This window comes from Myotis nattereri (genome assembly GCF_964212035.1).
Source record: "Myotis nattereri genome assembly, chromosome: 5".
Classification (NCBI taxonomy): Eukaryota; Metazoa; Chordata; class Mammalia; order Chiroptera; family Vespertilionidae; genus Myotis; species Myotis nattereri.
The window spans coordinates 34,852,535-34,871,786 of record NC_138080.1 but is presented as its reverse complement, the minus strand read 5'-3'; the positions used below and the strand labels follow the sequence as shown (position 1 = coordinate 34,871,786).

The 19,252-nt window shown below is 42.7% G+C and overlaps 2 protein-coding genes and 1 pseudogene across 3 annotated transcripts in view; 1 reads left to right on the top strand and 2 right to left on the bottom strand.

The window, feature by feature from the left end:
• Positions 1 to 278: 278 nt before the first annotated feature.
• FZD3 (frizzled class receptor 3) overlaps positions 279 to 19,252 on the bottom strand; it is a 133,959-nt gene continuing 114,985 nt past the window's right edge. The window contains exons 8-9 of the mRNA XM_081092871.1: positions 1,432 to 1,485; positions 279 to 456 (exon numbers count right to left, since the gene is read on the bottom strand). Coding sequence (XP_080948997.1) covers positions 396 to 456; positions 1,432 to 1,485 — 115 coding nt within the window. The 3' untranslated portion in view covers positions 279 to 395. The remainder of the gene's footprint in view (positions 457 to 1,431; positions 1,486 to 19,252) is intronic.
• Positions 5,312 to 8,977, top strand: LOC308519228 (band 4.1-like protein 4A; annotated as a pseudogene). Its single transcript has 2 exons — positions 5,312 to 5,321; positions 7,470 to 8,977. The product of its transcript is annotated as a band 4.1-like protein 4A (transcript).
• On the bottom strand, positions 12,134 to 15,106 carry LOC308519227 (FUN14 domain-containing protein 2-like; the record flags this gene model as incomplete). Its single annotated transcript, XM_081091230.1, has 1 exon — positions 12,134 to 15,106. One exon carries the CDS (start codon positions 15,104 to 15,106, stop codon positions 14,528 to 14,530), a length of 579 nt encoding a protein of 192 aa, XP_080947356.1. The 3' UTR covers positions 12,134 to 14,527.

Here is a 19,252-nt window from a genome sequence, read left to right as displayed (position 1 = left end):
ATTTTTCAGATGGGCTGTGGGTTTGATCTCCAGTCAGGGATCAGGGCCTCTGCAGGATGTCACACATTGATGTTTCTCTCTCTCTCTCTCTCTCTCTCTCTCTCTCTCTCTCTCTCTCTCTCTCATCAATGAAAATATCCTTGGGTAAAGATTTAAAAAAAATTGTAACCTCTTTATAAAGCTTTGTCTTCTCCATTTTTATTTCTTTTGTGGTAAGTTAGAGAATATTCAATACTGAAGAGCTATCTGAAAACAGCCACCCGCATTTCCTAGACCTCAACATTCTGTAGCTAAGTCTTCATTCTCTGTGCTGGAACCCTCCTTTTTCTTCCCTTCTGTGTTTCTTTCTTTTACAATTTCCTTATATCCCTCAGCACTTCCCACCCTCTGGCAACTTACCAGGTCTTCTCCAAACAGATAGGAATCTCTGTGGAGGGTTCTTCTCCCTCCAAGGCACTTCGGATGAAAGTAACCAGGGGTTAGTAGGTTTGGTACCTACTAAGTCTAAACACACATACACCCTCTGCCACAGTCATTCCACTCTTGGGGACATACAGTAGAGAGATGAGTGTCTACCCAAGACATGTACAGAAATGTTCACAGCAGCTTTATTCATAACAACCAAAAGCTGGAAACAACCAAATGCCCACCAACAACAAAATGGATAAAGTAGTTTATCACATAATGGAATGCTGCACAGCAAAAATAAGGAATGAATTATTCACATGGATGAATCTCAAAGGCAATGATGAAAAAAGAAGCCAAACACACAAATCCCTATCTTTCTATCTATTTCTTCATATTTACAAGTCAAACAGGCAAAGCTAATTTATAGTGATGGAGACTGGAAAAGTGGTTACCTTTGAGGAAGGGGAAATGCTGACTGGGAGAGAGCATAAGGGATCCTATCTTACATGGTTTGCAGTGCCCTGGATAGTGTGGCTCAGTTAGTTGGATGTTGTCCCATGCACCGAGAGGTTGCTGGTTCAATTCCAGGCAGGGCACATGCCTGAATTGTAGGTTAGATCCCCAGTAGGGGGTGTGCTGATCAATGTTTGCCTCTCTACCTCTCCCTTCCTCTCTCTCTAAAGTCAGTAAAAGCATATTAAATGTGTATATATATTATATATGGTTTGCAGTTATATGGTCCTGATATACATGTAAAAAGTTGTCAAGATTAATGCACTTTATGTAAGTTATACCTCAATTAAAACATCAGAAAATATATTAAAATTTAAAAAATAAAGTAACCCATGTGTTACCACAAATTCCAAAACAGGAAACAAGCTGTGCTCCCCACTACTTCCCACATTTTAATTCGTCTGCCTCCTCTGTGTCGGTGCCAGGATGGCATATGATGGTGCTGTGAGCATATGATGTGAGGAAATGTGCAAAGCAAGCATTCAGCACGGCAGATGGAGGCATACTCACCTTGCGAGATGAAGCAGTCCAGACCTTCCTTTTGCGGCTTTCTCAGATGTGCATCTGGAAGATGAGCGTATGCCCTGTGATAGACGGTGGAATCAACAGTTTCTCCCCGACTTCACCCTCACATTCAACCTCAGAGTCAAGGGACATTCTCCCTTAAAGCTCCAACATCCATGCTCTCATTTTTCCCGGTTTCATTCGCCAAGGGCATGTGGTACAGTACCCATCATGCCTCTGTTCTCTCCCTTTCCCTCTTTATCACCTATTTTATCCTCTTCACACATCATTCTCCATGTTCTCCTTGTTATCTTTCTGCTTTTTCTACCTCTCTGTGATTCCCTGTCCCTCCCCAATCTTCTCACTCATTTCTTTCAGCGAGAATGTACAAGAAGGGTTTTCTATAGCATTCTGAATTATTTAATTTTTAAAAGGAACTTGGAAAAAGCTAGATTTTGTTGTAGGAAACATTTTTCCCATTAAGGTAAACACATGTGTACATTATTACATAGAAATTTGATCTTCAGACAACATGACTGTCACTCTAAAAATTAAAAAAAACCCAAGCCTGTTGAAATTGTAATATGTTGGGCTTGCTGATTTCTCCTCAGGAAAACCATTTCCAGAAACACTGTTCTTAAGTTCTGAATAGATTTACTCAAAGTGAAAGTCACACCAAATTTTTAAATGACCTCACTTCATATGCACATTAACTTACAGAATGCCTAATAGTAGGAAGGCAGTTATGGGCGATTTGTTTCATTGATACTTTATGACCCACAGAGAGAGGAGTGGGAGGGGGTGTGGGTGGAGGGAGGACTGAAGCTTCCCTGGGGGAGGGCCAGACTGACAAATGAAAGGAATGTGTGTAGAGAGACTAGGCAAGTGGGGCAGATGAAGCCAGGGCTGGAACGCAGGAGGCTGCCCATTGCCTCGCATTCAATCCCATAGTCCTTTTTATTTTTATTTACAGATCCTGCCTCAGGTTTGTTTGTATAAATCGCACAGGAGGCCACACCAGTCCTTCCCTTCTCACATTAGCAGGCAGAGGCCTCTACTCTAGAGCCTTCGTGGGGCCCTAGGCATCCTTGGGAGCCAGAGCCTGAGCTGGAGCTGGAGGTGCAGCTGCAGCTTGAGTCTTGGTTTGAGCCTGGCCTTGGCCTTTGGTCAGCAGGGCCTGAGAGCCTTGGGCATGTGGGCACAAGCACACTTCCCACGCTTGGGGTAAATGATGTTGGCAAGTTGATTGAACTGACGGCTGGCGGCTGCCCTTTGGGTTCTTGGGCTTGACCTCCTTGGGCTTCACGAGGGCCTTGACACCTCAGCATGTGCGCTCATGGCCTTGGCGTTGTTGGCCTGCATCTTCTTCCAGCCCTTCTTGTGCTTCTTGGCAAAGTGCATGTTCCTCAGGAACTTGGGGTCCACTCCATTAAGAGACTTGCATTTTTGTGCTGAGGTTTTCTTTCTTTTTTTTTTTTTTTAAATATATGTTTACTGATTTCAGACAGGAAGGGAGAGGGAGAGAGAGATAGAAACATCAATGACAGAGAGTCATTGATTGGCTGCCTCCTGCATGCCCCCTACTGGGGACAGAACCTGCAACCCAGGCATGTGCCGGAATCGAACCTGGGACCCTTCAGTCCTCAGGCCGACGCTCTATGCACTGAGCCAAACCAGCTAGGGCCTGAGGGTTTCTTGATACCATTTCTGTGCCATTTTCAGAACTGATTGTGCGTGGTGTGTTTCTTGGACTTGGCTGTGTTTGCATCCAAGCCAGCAGCTCCTAAAGCACCTGGGACCTGAAGAGCTCAAACTCTCAGTCTGTAACTACCTGTCACTACTGGGAAGTGAGGCATGACGTGGAGGGTCAGGCTGCAGGGAGGAAGGAAAGGGTGCTCTCGTGGCAGTGGCTCGGCCTTTCCTCTGCTGTCAGGAAGAATTCAGCCCTATCTTTAACAGCGCACACCAACTCACCAAACCAGAACCGCATGTGACCCTCCCCCACACTAAAGAAGGCCATCTACAAGGGAGGCTGGGGGCAGCGGAAATGTAATTCTACCCCACCTCCAGCAGCCCATCAACTAGTATTTCTTACACCTATTTACTCCACTTCTCCCCACAAGAAGTGCTGGGAACAGAACATTCTCCCTCTCACATTTCCAGCAAGGTATGGGCACTCTATAGAGACTGGTGTCTAGGCAACTACAACGGCCCTGCCTTTGTTTGATTCAGCCCTGTGGGGAGCTACTGCTGTTATTTAGACAATCCACAATAGGAATATTGAAAAAAAACATCATGCCATTTAACCTGATTCTCAGTTCCAAAATCTTCAAAATTAGGTATGATAATGCCTACCAGCAGGGCTGTTTTGAGGGCTAAGTGAGATACAATGCCAGGCTTATGGTAGGTTCTCAGTAAACATTGGTTCCTTCCTACTCCCGTCCCACATCCCTTAAAAAAAGATGAGTTGGGCCCTAACCGGTTTGGCTCAGTGGATAGAGCATCGGCCTGCGGACTGAAAGGTCCCAGGTTTGATTCTGGTCAAGGGCATGCATCTTGGTTTTGGGCACATACCCAGTAGGGGGTATGCAGGAGGCAGCTGATCGATGTTTCTCTCTCATCGATGTTTCTAACTCACTATCCCTCTCCCTTCCTCTCTGTAAAAAATCAATAAACTATATTTTTTTAAAAAAAAGATGAGTTGGTAAGTTTATTTCCTCTAGGCTACTTGGCCAGCAACCAAGATATACTGCCCATGTGGGCAGGGCCAACTTGGTTCAGGCATGCTGACCCATCTGTCACTACCCATTCTATCAGGTTTGTGACAATTTGGCACAGCTGGTTTGATGTAGGAGCATTTTGATATGGCTTGAAACATCATTTTTTTTTTTAACAATAAGAAACATTACTAAATACTGTGAGGAACAGTTTTAGGTGTAGACAGAGGGAAAGGCTGAATCTCATTTCTGAATCCTGGATATAGGGCACTTATAGAGTGAGCTAAACTAATGGTGGAGGCAGAGGCTAGAAACAGGAATTCGCGGACAGGCATTCACACCAATTTTACTTGGATCTCTTTAATCCTCAATCCTCACCCAAGGATATTTTTCCCATTGATTTTTAGAGTGAAAGGGAGAGGAGGGAGAGAGGGAGGGAGAGAGAGAGAAAGAGAGAGAGAGAGAGAGAGAGAGAGAGAGAGAGAGAGAGAGAGAGAGAGATTGGTTGCTTCCCACATGCACCCTGACCAAAGCCAGGGATCGAACCTGCAACCCAGGTACATTCCCTTTACTGGGAATCCAACGGGTGACTCTGAGGTCCGAAGGCTGCACTCTAATCACTGAGCCAAACCAGACAGGGCTTAAATGGATCTTAAGGGCAGGAGTATGCCAAGATTTTTAGACCAAAGATTCCAAATCCCAAGTTCTCAGGAGCAGTTTTATATCTCAAATAGAATTCTGTCAAAGAAGAGAGATGTCTGAGAAAGGCTGAGGGACATATGTGAGGGTGGAGAGCCCATGAAAGAGAAGGAAGGACATGTGGTCAGTAGACTCAGGGGCTCTTATCTGGGGAAGGAGAGAAGGGTTGAAATCGAGACCGATGAAAACGTATGAGGGTGGGGAGAGTATGTGGGACAGAGAGGGGAGGAGAGAGGGTGGGTAGATGTGATGGTGAAGAGAAACCTAAGGAGGATGGAGGTGACTAGGTTTGAAGAAAGGGGAGAGTGTTTGGGGGTAGAGAAATGGAGAAAACATGTGAAACGTGAAATGAAGGAGAAGAGATTTTAGTTTATGGCATAAAAACTGCCCTTAGACAAACAAACAAGAGGCTCCCTCAACTTGGGCTATCACTTCACTTAATCTCTGAATGTCAAGGTAACATTTTGAAAATGGCTGTAGGTAAGAGGAGAAATGCTTCACTAGAGACCATGCCCCTGGGGCCCAGGTTTCTCTTTTCTCTCCCCATATGCACCGAACACAATGACAGTGCAAGTACTCAGCTAGTGATACAGGTGCAGATACATACCACCCAAGAGCCATTCTCAGATTTAATATCTTTGACTCTGTGAGCTGCCCTTGGGGATCATTCCTGACAGGGATGATCAGTCCCTTCATCAGAGGGTAATTGTTAAGAATAGATAAGATTGCTATTACTCTATATACCCTTATTTACTTGCCTATAAACTTCAGAAGCAAATCTCTTAAGTATTGAACTGATGATCTATAAAACTATATCTCAAATGAAGCTGTGAATTGAGAATTTGTGAAGCCTTTGGAATATATTTCTCTTGAATTGGTGATTACAGCTCCGGTGCAAGCAAAATATGGCTATTTCTTTCATGTAGGACCGAAATACCATTTCTTTTTTTAAACATTTTTTTAAAATATATTTTTTTATTGATTTTTTACAGAGAGGAAGGGAGAGGGATAGAGGGCTAGAAACATCAATCAGTTGCCTCCTGCACACTCCCTACTCCCGCAACCAAGGTACATGCCCTTGACTGGAATCGAACCTGGGACCCTTGAGTCCACAGGCTGATGCTCTATCCATTGAGCCAAACCAGTTAGGGCACCATTTCCATTTTTAAAGAGGTGTATGATGTAGTGTTTAAGGGCATTGATTTTGGAGCCAGCCACAAAGTTCTAATCCTAGCTCTACCAATATTAAGGGTGTAACCCTAGGAAATTTACCTTATCTTCCCCTATCTCAACCCCATCATCTGTGGAATGGAGATGATAATATAATTGTGAGGATTAAATTAGTTGATATATTCCAAGCATTTAGCACAATGCCTAGCATATATTACATAATTTTTTAAAGTTCAGAATTTATGAAATTATTTAATATTTAATATTTAATAAAATGAAAATATTTAATATTAGTGGAACAAAACTTTCATACAGTTCAAGTTTAAAAAATTACAAACACATACCACCATCAAGTAGAGTGTGTGTGTGTGTGTGTAGCATTTTTAATTCTATAATAATAAAGATGAAAATAATTATGAAAATTTAAACATGAAATGATGTAATTTCAGCTTTAAAAACATGAAACATTAAAAAACAAAATGCTCCACTAGTATCATTGTTCATTTATTTTGTGCAAAGTTTCCCATTGCTGAAAAAGATTTTACTCTACACTGCTTGGGGAACAGTAAAAAAACAATAGTTATAAGCTATTTCCAAACATTTTCCTCTGAATCCATCTTCAAATTATACAATTTTTAGTTGTCTTATATCTTTTTAAAAAATATTTTAAGGAAAAAGTCTTTGTGTACTTTTTCAGTGTCTGCAATCACTTTATTGACTCTGAGTTACATTTTTTGTCTGAATTGTTTTTACTTTCATTGCTTTTGTCAAGTATAGCTGGAGATTTTAACACAATGTTATCTAGATCAATTTCAATAGTGTAATGCTCATATTCTGCTTGTTCAAAAGTCTTGAACACTGACTCATTCTTTTTTTTTAAATATATTTTATTGATTTTTTACAGAGAGGAAGGGAGAGAGATAGAGAGTTAGAAACATCGATGAGAGAGAAACATCGATCAGCTGCCTCCTGCACATCTCCCACTGGGGATGTGCCCGCAACCCAGGCACGTGCCCCTGACCGGAATCGAACCTGGGACCCTTCGGTCCGCAGGCCGACGCTATATCCACTGAGCCAAACCGGTTTCGGCAAGACTCATTCTTGCAAGTGAGTCTTTATCAATTATTTTTTCTCTTCTTGAACATTACAGAATATGGAAAAGAAGGTATATTTACCCCATATGTTAAGCAATGTAGTGTCTAACTTTCTAAATACTTCTCAAGATGTGAATGTTTCAGATTTAAAAACACTATGATGGCCCACCCACCCTCCCCTGCCTTCCCTCTGAGATTCTACAGTCTATTCTATGCTTCCATGTCTCTGAATCTATTTTGTTCATCAGTTTATTTGGTTCATTAGACTCCACATATGGGTGAGATCATGTGATACTTGTCTTTCTCTGACTGGCTTACTTCGCTTAGCATAATACCTTCCAGGTCCCTCCATGCTGTCTCAAAGGATATCAGTTTTTCTTGCAGGTGAAGCAAGATGTCCCTCAGGGCCGGCTGCCCTGCCCTGTCAACACTGCTGCTCAGCTGGGAGCATATGCCATCCTGCCTGAACTTGGAGATTATGATCCATATAAACATACTGCAGGATGTGTCAGAATACCAGTTTGTTCCTGATCAGAAGGAAGAACTTGAAGAAGCCATAGAAAGAATTCATAAAACTCCAATGGGCCAGGCTCCTTCTGAAGCAGAGCTGAATTACTTGAGGACTGTAAAATCCCTGGAGATGTACTGCGTTGACCTCCATCCCATCTACGGAGAAAACAAATCTGAGTATTTCTTACGATTAACTCCAGTTGGTGTTGTTGTCTACAGGAATAAAAAGTAACTGGGAAAGTATTTCTGGCCTCGGGTCAGACGTGGCCAAAGGTTCACGTCAAGGAGACACAGTTTGAACTCAGAGTACTGGGAAAAGAGTGCAATGCAACATCATTCTTTTTGGAAGCTCGGAGTAAAACTGCTTGCAAACTGCTTGGAAGTGTAGTATAAACATCATACATTGTTTAGAATGCCAGCGAATGAATCAAATTTATTGTCAAGAAAACTCAGCAAGTTTGGGTCCATGAGTATAAGCACCGGGTGAGTGGCAGGACAGCATGGCAAATGAGTGGAGATCTTTCTATTCGACTTCCCTGGCCAGATCAGAAGGTGGCAAGAAGCCGAAGCAAGACGTATCCTAAGAGAATAGCACAGACACAGCCAGCTGGATCAAACAGCATAAATCGGGTAATTGCAAACATGGGAAATGAAGGAACAACTGAAATCATTGCACCTTCACCAATAAAAAGCTTTAAGAAAGCAAAGAATGAAAATAGCCCTGTTACCCAAAGAAGCAAACTTCATGCGCCACGGGAAGAAAATGGTCCCCAGAGTGGACACTCCAACTCCCCCAATGACTGCACCCAAGTCCCCAAAGTTGCCCATAACAGTGGTGAAGACTTAGATCTAAAGCAAAGGAGGAGGTCACGCTCACGCTGTAACACAAGCCATGGTAGCGAATCAGAAAATGCAGAGAACATCGGGAAGGGCCGGAGAACTATGTGGTTGATTCAGTGCCTCAGTGGGAAGCTGTGTTAAGGAGACAACAACAACAAAAACCCAACACACACACACACACACACACACACACACACACACACACACACTGTGTGTGGCGATCCAGACACAGATCTCGCTCGAGAAGCCCTGATATCCAAGTAAAAGAAGAGTTATGGAAGCATATTCAGAAGGAACTTTGAATCCGTCTGGGTTGTCAGAAGAACAAAGAAAAGAGATTCCACGCACTAAAATAGAGACTCAAGGTGACCCGATCCCATCAGACATTCTCGTTCTCCGAGAAGTTACCTCCGGTACTGCAGGTCCCAGTGTTCAGATGGAGAGCGGTCCGTTCTGTCGGAAGTGAATTCAAAAACGGAGTTGGTACCCCCACTCCCTGTGACCCACTCTTCAGATGTGTAGGGTTCTGGTGGCTCCACAGTTCGTCAGAGAAGAAATGGGTCAAAAGATAGCCTGATTGAAGAAAAATCTCAGACAAGCCATCTGGCTGGAAAACATATAGCAAAAACAATAAAAACTAGCCAAGCTTCCCGCCTCAAGATAGAGACTTGATCCCAGTGAAGGGTTTATTTAGGATGGAGGTTCTGAGGGGGTGGGAAGGGTGTGTGTGCTGCCTTTACTTTGAAGCTGTGAATTGTAATTATTCAGGTATCTTGGACCTGCAAGTGTTTCTTCAGAAGAAAATAATTGAGTCTGTTGCTTCTTTTACAGGTTTCACTACAGTGTATTTGTGCTGAAGGGCCTTTTTATTTGGTAACTGGAAGGAAAGTCGTCTTGTAAAAGCTCATTCTCTGGATGTCATATCCACCACCCAAACCAGATGCTTCTGGACGCCTGGACTGCAGCTGGCCAGCTGTGCAATAGTACAAGTGGGATGAAGAGTTCTCCCCTTCTAGGTGCAGATGCATAACCGAGGCCACATCACCTTCACACTGTAGATACTTTTATTCATATACGTGTTCTTTGTAATGCTGTATTTTGTGGCATGAAGTTCCACTATTATTTACAAATGTAAAGTTTTGTTTGAAAGCATTGCTTTTAATTTCTAGTGTCCTTGCCTTGTTTTCAGGGGGGGAAAAAGCTATCTGTGGATTTCAGTCTATAAATTCATGACCACCCTCAAAAAAATTTAAAAAACTAAAACCCTATGATGGCAGCATTATGCCAACAAAAATCCTGGAATGTTGGTACATCAGAACATCAAAACATGGGGTTGCAATCTATACTCTTGAGTGTCAAAGATCTGCTCTACTTGTTGAGATCAGTAAAGGAGTGTCTCATATTGCTCAGATGACTGTCAGGCCTTCCAGTTTGTTTCTGCCTCTCTGCAGCCAACTGTTCTGACAGCCCCGCAAGCTGCTGAAAATGAATCCTGTTCACGGATTCAAATTCCATTAGGTTTCCTGCTTTTCAGCTTACTTTCCTCATCCACGCAGTATGCCACCCCAAAATGTGAAACTAGGGAGAGCAACTATGGTTCTTCACTTTTTTCTCATCACGCCCTCTTTGAGAAAATGAGGAACTGTAGGGCTTTCCCCATAAAGTGGACATGTTTATGTTATATTCAAGGGATCCATGAACTACAGGTTAAGAACTCCTGGTCCAAACAGGGCTACAGAAAAGTGGAAGCAAAGAGAAATGTGCAGAGAAACAGAAAGGTAGAGAGATGGCTAGAAAGAGCCACAGGGAAGAAAGGGGGCAGCAGAGAGAAAGGCTGACACCAGCTTCCACCCCTTCTCACCCAGACTATGGGCTAAACTTTGAAGATGAGCATTCCTCAGCGCTGTTTAATCTCCCCTCCCATCTTTTCTCTCCTCCAAATGTACTCCACTCATTAAAAGGGAGCAGTATGGTCTTAAAACTTAATGATACGAACCATCCTAGAGTAACATCAAGAGGAAATCCATGCTGCTGAGCAGTGTTATCTTAGCAAGTCATCCACTTCTCACGGCTCCCGTCTCTCCTTAGTTCAAAGAAGGGATCCACATAGATGAAAACATTTTCAGTCAATACAGTGCCAGCTCAGAAGTTGTCCAGGGGTCAGGGGAAGTCCCGGGTGTCATGGATAGCAGCAGGAGCAAAGGTTGCCACACAAGCTGAGGGTTCTCTCCCTTCCAGTACCTGTGGGCTATAGGAGCAGGGAAGGAATGAAAGGAACCTTCCTTTCTGCACTTGTGTATAATGTGGTCTTATGATCAAAGAATGTGCCTATCTATATTGCAACCATCAACCTAAAGAATCTAAATCTGATCTTTGGATCTTTGCTCTAGGCCTCTTCCCTTTCCTTGGAGTGTCAGTGGGGACAGCCTAGGAAAACATTTTAAAGTTCAGCTCTACAAATTCCAACTTATTTTCCAACTTAAGTTTTAATTCCAAGTATATACACTTGACTCTAGGGTTTTCATTCTAGAGTTCTTACCAAGAGATGAAGAGCTACAAGATTTCTCTTGTACTGCAGGGGGTTTGAAGCGGGGATAATAAAAGAAATGAAGTTCCTGGATTAGGCCGGCCCCTTTACAGGAAAAGCGACTCCTGACATAATATTCTCAACCTTGTGTTGTTTTCTTAGGGGTTATATTTCCTAAGCATCTGGGGACTGGGGGTAGGAATTGCTCAAAAGAACAGAAGCTTTCATTTGGATGACTTAGTGCAAACAATGACCCCATTCAAGGGATCAGGGTGGGATGGGCAGGGGTAATGCAATTGAAGAAAGGAATAGATCAAGTGTGAAAACTCTGTGCCAAACAGCCTCCACAAGCTTCCTTCCAGCTAATCTGACCCTTTTCAACGAGAAGCATGAACTAAATTGTTGCTTTGATGATCTTCCCACTTTTTTCCACTGAGGTGAACATGGAAGCTGTATGGCATCTATTCATTTGCAGCCCTACAAGAGAAGGCTCTGGGCCAAACATAAATAATGAGCTCCTCCCCTAGAGTCAGTCAACAAGTGATGCTCATTAGTAAAGCTGACTCAAAACTGGCCCATCACCTCCCTAGAGTTATACTGTGCCCACGAGGGTAGCTCGCAGATGTCTGCATACTTCCCATGTGCCCACCCCATGGCATGGGCAAGCTGCTGCTGAGCAAGGGATTCTGGGGCAAAGGGGAAGACAACTAGAAAAGTATTCAAAACAATTCATCATCCCCTGCTTATTTGTCCATCTGTCATATAGAGGATTTACTTATTGCCTAGGACCGTGGTTGGCAAACTGTGGCTCTCGAGCCACATGCAGCTCTTTGGCCCCTTGAGTATGGCTCTTCCACAAACCACATGCGGGCGCAAGTACGATGTGATTGAAACTTCATGGCCCATGCGCAGAAGTCGGTTTTCACCTGCAAATGAATATTTTGAAGAAGTACTGTTGATATTTGGCTCTGTTGACTAATGAGTTTGCTGACCACTGGCTAGGGCAATAAGATGTTTTTCAAAGTGTGGTCCTTGGACCAGAAGCATGAGAATCATGTGTGCTTTTAAATTCAGATTCCTGGGTCCTGCCTCAGACTTATTGAATCTAAATCTCTGATGAGTGGGCCTGAGAATCATTTTTTTTTTCCCCATACTATCCTTACCTCCCCACCCCCAGGTGATTTTTATGCAACAGAAAATTTGAGAATCTCTGTTCTAGAGGAACACATTCTTCTCTGAAAGCCAGGGGAAGTGGCTTCCTAACCCCAACTTTCCTTCCAGCTTAGTGAGCTTCTGTTTTATCATGTCTTGGGTTGGATCAGGAGTCACCGAAATATTTTAAGATAATTATAGATTTACATGCAGTTTTTAAGAAATAATACCCATACCCAGTTTCCCTCAATGGTAACATTTTTTGTAACTAGAGTAAAATATCAAAACCAAGAAAGAAATTGGCATAAATACAATCCATCTATTTTATTCAGATTTCACCAGTTTTACACTCTCTCATTTGTGTGTGTAGTTTTGTGCAATTTTATCACTTGTAGATTTGTGTGACCATCACAATTAAGATATAGAATGATTCAGTAATTTCTTTTCTTTCTATCTTTCTTTTCTTTCTTTCTTTTTAATTCTCATCCGAGGATACTTTTTCCATTGATTTTTACAGAGAGTGGGAGGAAGGGGGGAGAGAGACGTCCATTGGTCGCCTCCTGCACCCCCAGGGATGAAACCCACAACCCAGGTATGTGCCCTTGACCAGGAATCAAACCTATGACCCTTCTGTACATGGGCCGATGCTCCATCCACTGAGCAACACCAGCCAGGGCTGATTTAGTAATTTTTAAAATGGGAGTTCAATCTAGGTGCTTCAAGGGATGCTGTAGTGAAGAGAGAAAGAGAAGGGTTAGGCTTATGTGGGATTTTAGGCACTTTCTCTTTAAACAGTCTTTATCTGTTTATATACTGAGACTTACTATGCTGATGAAAGAATCCCATAGCTAAAAGCCTTTGGTTTAGTCCAATATTTTCATTTATAGATGAAGAAACTGTATGCACATGTATCTACGTGCTCCAGCACATACACTGATTTATTACTCAATCTAATGATCAACACTGATCTATGAAATTAGATCAACATAAAATATACTCAGAAATTCCCCCCTTCCCTTCAAATGTTAACTCCTTAAAGTTAGCAATATATAACAATAAGTTAGGACCTTTTCCCACCTTAATTGTCAGGAGATACTTTGAGGTTCATTGCCTGGCACATAGTCATCAATCAGTGCCTCCAGGAAATATTGGACTTTCATTGGCAAAGAGTTTGAATAATTGATGAAAATGTATATATACATCTCTTCATTTCCTTTCAATGATTAAAGAGAGATCGTTGTAAAAAAGAATGTCCCATTCTTCTATGATAAACGTCACAGAAGTGTAATGTACAGAATATAGTATATACTGAATTCTTCACTGGTTTTATAGAATCTGGAGAAACGTATTCAGTTCTGTGGAAAATTTTAAGAGGAATATTCACAACTGGAGTCTTTGGAAGGAAACTACTGGGTCTAAAAGGAAGTCATTAGAGAAGAGAAAAATAAGACAGGAATTGGAGAATGGGACATATTTTGCCTAGAGAAAAAATTTGGATGAAACAGCATAGTTTTTCTCAAATGTTTAGAAAATAATACTGTGAAGGAATTACTGGATATTTGTAGGACAATACCAATGTGTGAAGGTAACAAAGAAATACATTTGTCACTCAATATATGGAAAGCGTTTATATAATAAGCTGCCTCAAAATGGAATGGAAGGCCTTACAGAGTAGTGAGCTTCCTATTACAGAAATCATTCATGCAGAGGCTTATAAAAGATGGTTCTGAAGAATTCCTATACTGGGTTGAAGATTGAACCATATGATTTCTAAGGTATCTTCCAACTAAAAACTGCATGATCCAGGCAAGAAACTCTAATAGTAGTTTAAATCCTGGTCTGCCTTCTTATGCAAACAAAACAAGAAAAACAAAAACACCCAAAAGTGATTTGCTTATGTGAGTAGGCTTTCCTGTTGGGAAATTGATATACTTTAATGTATTCCACCCCCCCCCCCCGCCCCCTTTCATGCTTTAAGGCGAATGTATTCAGTTCCTTTTCATAGTCAAGTATCTTATGTGCTTGTTACTCCTTTTCCAAATCAAGTTTGGGACAACCTTTGAGGATCCACCTATCCTCCATGGTGCGCCATCTTGCACTATGTTTTAGGAAATATCTTATATAGGGGGAAAGGAACATTCTTGTTGACCTACAGATTAGCCAGGTGGGGAGTGTTCTGGGAGGAGAGCTAAAGTCTGCTATCTCTTCCGGTGTTGCCGGAGGCTCACAGTAGGGCCATATCAGTTTGTACCAACAAATGCCTTATAGAAGCCATTCAGATATGCCACAGCAGGGAGGAAGGCACAGAGGAGGAGTGAGACTTGATGTCCTAAGATGGAGTGAAGAGGCTAGTAGGTAGAAAGCCAGGAATAATGGAAACGAAGTTGTCCTCCTTAGGAATACATGCCAAGCAGAAAGCCTCCGAGAAATCCACCAGCCAACATGATGTTCGTCTTCACAAACAACACGATCTCCTCAGCTTTGCTTTTCACCTCCATAGGGAACTGGGTGCTCCTCTGGCCCTTCAGCTGTTCCTTGGCTTTCTTCATGTCCTTCTCTACTTGTTGCCAGTCAATTTTGATGTACTCAGCATGGTTCGCAAGCTGAAGGAGGAAAAAACCTCCTCCCACAGCTGTTGCAGCCAACTTCCCAACTTTCTGGAATATGAAGCCGGTGCACCAACCAGTGACGCCTCCAATTATCAGCTGGGCGGCCATGCTATACCTTTCAGTTGCAGGTCCAGATTCCTGCCCAAAGAGCTTATGCCACCATTGTTGCTTTTTAGCCAGTTCTGCAAGGTCCAGTGAGTCAAAACGTCCCTGACTGGACACGGATAGTCCAGCGAGCTGGTCTCGCGATGACACCCGCGAAGGCTGGGCGCTGGCCTGTGGGTCAGATGTTTCCATTCCCACGGCCGCAGTGGAAGAGGGCGGACCGCGCTGGCGGCTGCTACTTCCCCCGCCCCTACCCATGCGTGCAACTGCGTCACAAGGCTCCCGGGGCTGTATCCAATGGATTCGTATTTTGCCGCAGATATTCACTGAGCCCCTATTATGTGCCTAGTACTGAGGATACGTGTTATGTACAGAGGATGTGACAACGTACAGAGATGGGTCTTAACCTGTATTGACAAAGTAAATGTGAAAGAGCCATGATACAAGATGGTGTGTGTTTGTCTGCTATGTTCCAGATTGTGAATCCTATGTTATGAATGAAAAGTGATTATTACAAGAATATCCTAATTTAAAAGTAGCAGTCTAATAGAGTCTAGAAGGTGATTTTTAAAAAATATTTTATTGATTTCAGAGAGGAAGGGAGGAGAGAGAGAGGGAGAAACATCAATGATGAGAGAGAATAATTGATCAGCTGCCTCCTGCACATCCCCTACTAGGGATGGAGTCTGAAACATGGGCATGTGCCCCAACCTGAATCTAACCATGACCTCCTGGTTCATAGGTCAAGGCTCAACCACTGAGCCACGCTAGTTCAGCTAGAAGATGATTTAAAAAAATATTCAATCAGGTACTAATGACAAAACAGAGAACAAATTATTTTATTTTATTAAAAATTTCCAGTTTATAACCAAAATATACAACCACTACATTTAAAATCAGTTTGTACACTCACAGTTAAAGTGCTAAGTAAAAACATTTACAAAAACTGACAGTAGTCTACTGTAAACAAAATAAATCTACAAGAGCAGAGTGCAAAGCACATCCAGCTAATGTAAAAATACAGTTCATGCTCTAATCAAGTGCACTTGCCCTATACACATCTCAACAATAGTAACTTTCCCACTCACTTGGAAATGAACAATTTTCAATACACAAAAGAGAAACATGAAGAACTAATGCCACAAAATACATGTCTTTAGCATAAACACTTTCTATCTAGATGTTTATATGATAAAGCAAGATTAAAATTTTAGAATTGCCTTGTCAATTTAATTCAAAACAGGTTTGGAAACTAAATTGCTAACTGCCAGCTATTTAAAAATAATAGTTTTAAAAGGAAAATAATGAAAAAAGGAATAACTTTTCTACCTTTATATCTCTTGAAAAAAGAGAAGGTGGTAGTCATTCTTGATAACAGTAAAATGAAGACTTTTTTTTTTTTTTTACAAGAATGGACAGTGTTCACCTGTGAATTTAATATCAATGAATAGAGCTGGAAGATAGGTCAAGACTGAAACACAGGCCATATCAGGAGAATAGTATGGATGATGGATACCTAGGATGCTCTGGACACAACCTTAAACTGAAAAAAAAAAAAAATAGGATCAGCATGGCACTGACATCATAGAACCCATAATTACAAGTGACTAGTTCCCTTCCTCAAGGTCACTGAAAATATACAGCACTTTCAGACATTTCATGGGTTTGGTGAAAGAGGGGCAGATTCCTAAGTTCGGTCATTTAATATCTCTTGCCTCACAATAGTCCCATCAACACTGAGATTATTTTCACTTTTGTCTTAAAACTTAATATTCTATTAACTGATAGTAATTTGCACTGGCACTAATGTATTTGTTCTATTTATTTATTTTAAATCTTTATTGTTGAATAATGTGTTTGTTCTTAAGTACAGATTTCTCTTTAAGACAGAGGTAAAAGGGCTACAGTCACCAATACTTTAATGTTAATAAGTTAAAGCAAATTTCCTTCTTCCTAACACTTGAGATGTTATACTTTGGAAGTATCGGTAAGGAAGACTGGAGATAAAAGGCAGCCCTGTCCATGTGGCTTAGTGGTTGAGCGTTAACCAGGAGGTCATGGTTCGACTCCCGGTCAGAGCACATGCCTGGGTTACAGGCTCGATCCCTAATAGGGGGTGTGCAGGAGGCAACCAATTGATTATTTCTCATCATTGATGTTTCTATCCCTCTTTCCATCTCCCTTCCTGTCTCTGAAATCAATAAAAACATTAAAAAAAAAAGGCAGATAGTAATATCTTGGGGAATGTAAAGGAGAGGGTATGTACTTGGGCAAGACTCATGGTATCAACTAAGAAGAAATATACCAAGAAGTTATTAAGAGGTCAAAATAAGCTTTCTCCACTATAAAAGTTTATCCAAAACCAAGACACCAAGATACTGGAATGTACTAGATCAACTCTTGTTAGCTAACCTGTTACCCTTATTATTCATGATATTATTTATATGAGGAGCTGTAACAACATCTGAATTTGGAACAACTCAATTTACAACCTTTTAGATCACAGCTGTAACTAAAATTGGGGATTTCATGTGTAGAAGAAGCTTCATATTTTTATACTCACTTCTATTCTTATCACTTGAAATCTACATATATAAAAGCCTAAGCAACTGTTTGACTGGTAGCTAGATGTGCACTGACCACCAGGGGGCAGATGCTCCAACTGGTAGGTTAGCTTGCTGCTGGGGTCCAGCCGATTAGGACTGGGCAAGACGAGCTGGACACACCCTGGAGCCCTCCCGCTGACCCTCCACAGCCCCGATTGTGCACGGGTGGGGTCCCTCGGCCTGGTCTGTGCCCTCTCGCAATCCGGGACCCCTCGGGGGATGTCGGAGAGCCGGTTTCAGCCCGATCCCTGCAGGCCAGGCCAAGGGACCCCACTGGTGCACTGGGCCTCTAGTATAGGTATAAAAATCTTTAAATGGCATTTTGAGGGAAACTTGTTGGCTATATAACATAGTAGTTTTATCTCCAAATGCCTACCAAGAAGATAAAATTAAAATTCTATAATTAGCAAAATTTGAGTCCATATTAGATATGAGGTGGGGGAGTCTTTTTGCCTTTCAGTGATATTTACAGACTAATCCTTTATATATGACAATATCTAAGGATATGAAAGAACTACACATTGACTTAATAAAAGCTTATGTAATTTAAGTATTCCCAAAAGATATCTGCTTCAGTTACTGAAGTCTTTTTTATAAATATCTTTGAAATCTGGACAATTTAACAAAACAAAGCATTTCTTGGTAGCCCTGTGGTTATCTGTAGTTTGAGAGTCTCCTTCATAAAGCCTCTGATAGGCTGATAAGAAGAGTTGGGATGGGAACTCAATATATCTGTTCTAAAGATCTTTGTTTGGTTCTTTCTTAAATATCTATAACAAAAGCATAATATGCAAATTGACCGAACAACCGAACAGAACAACAATCCAGACGACCTTCCGGACGACCATGCTATGACATGCACTGGCGCCAGGCCAGCCAAGGCGGGTACAATGCGATTGGTCGGGGGGCCCCGCCATCATCCCACGATTGCCCCGCAGAGGGAGGCCCAGGCAACTGGCCGGTGGGGCAATTGATCAGGGGCTCTGCAATTGCCCCCAAAACGGAGGTCCAGGCCACCCTCTGCTCAGTGATCGACCATGGAGCCCTGCCAGGTGGGCGGGGCCTCCCTCTGCTGGGTGATCAATCACAGAGCCCCATGATTGCCCTAAAGAGGGAGGCCCAGGCTACCCAGCTGGCAGCGCTGTGGCGGGTCCTCCCTCTGCAGGTTGATCAATCTGGGGACTCTGTGATCAATCGCCCCACAGAGGTGGGGGCAGGGCCACTGCTGGCAGCCAGGGGAAGGAAAGCCTCCATAGGCCCTGATCGCCAGCCAGGCCTAGAGACCCTACCTGAGGGGTCCCAGATTGCGAGAGGGTGCAGGCTGGGCTGAGGGACTGGACCTCTAGACCTATATAATAAAAGGCTAATATGCAAATCGACCAAATGGCGGAATGACCAGTTGCTATGACACGCACTGACCACCAGGGGGGCAGATGCTCAATGCAGGAGCTGCCCCCTGTTGGTCAATGTGCTCCCCCAGGGGAGAGCTGCTCAACCAGAAGCAGGGCTCACAGCTGGCGAGTGCAGTGGCAGTGGTGGGAGCCTCTCCCGCCTCCGCGGCAGCACTAAGGATGTCCGACTGCCAGCTAAGGCCCACGGGGAGTGAGTCTAAACCAGCAGTTGGACATCTCCTGAAGGCTCCTGCGAGAGGGCACAGGCCAGGCTGAGGGTGCCCCCTCCAGTGCACAAATTTCATGCCCCAGACCTCTAGTGTATTATAAAATGCTAACATTTGATCACTTTTGACCAACAAAACTGGCAATTTCATACAGTTCAGAATAACATTATCCAACTATGA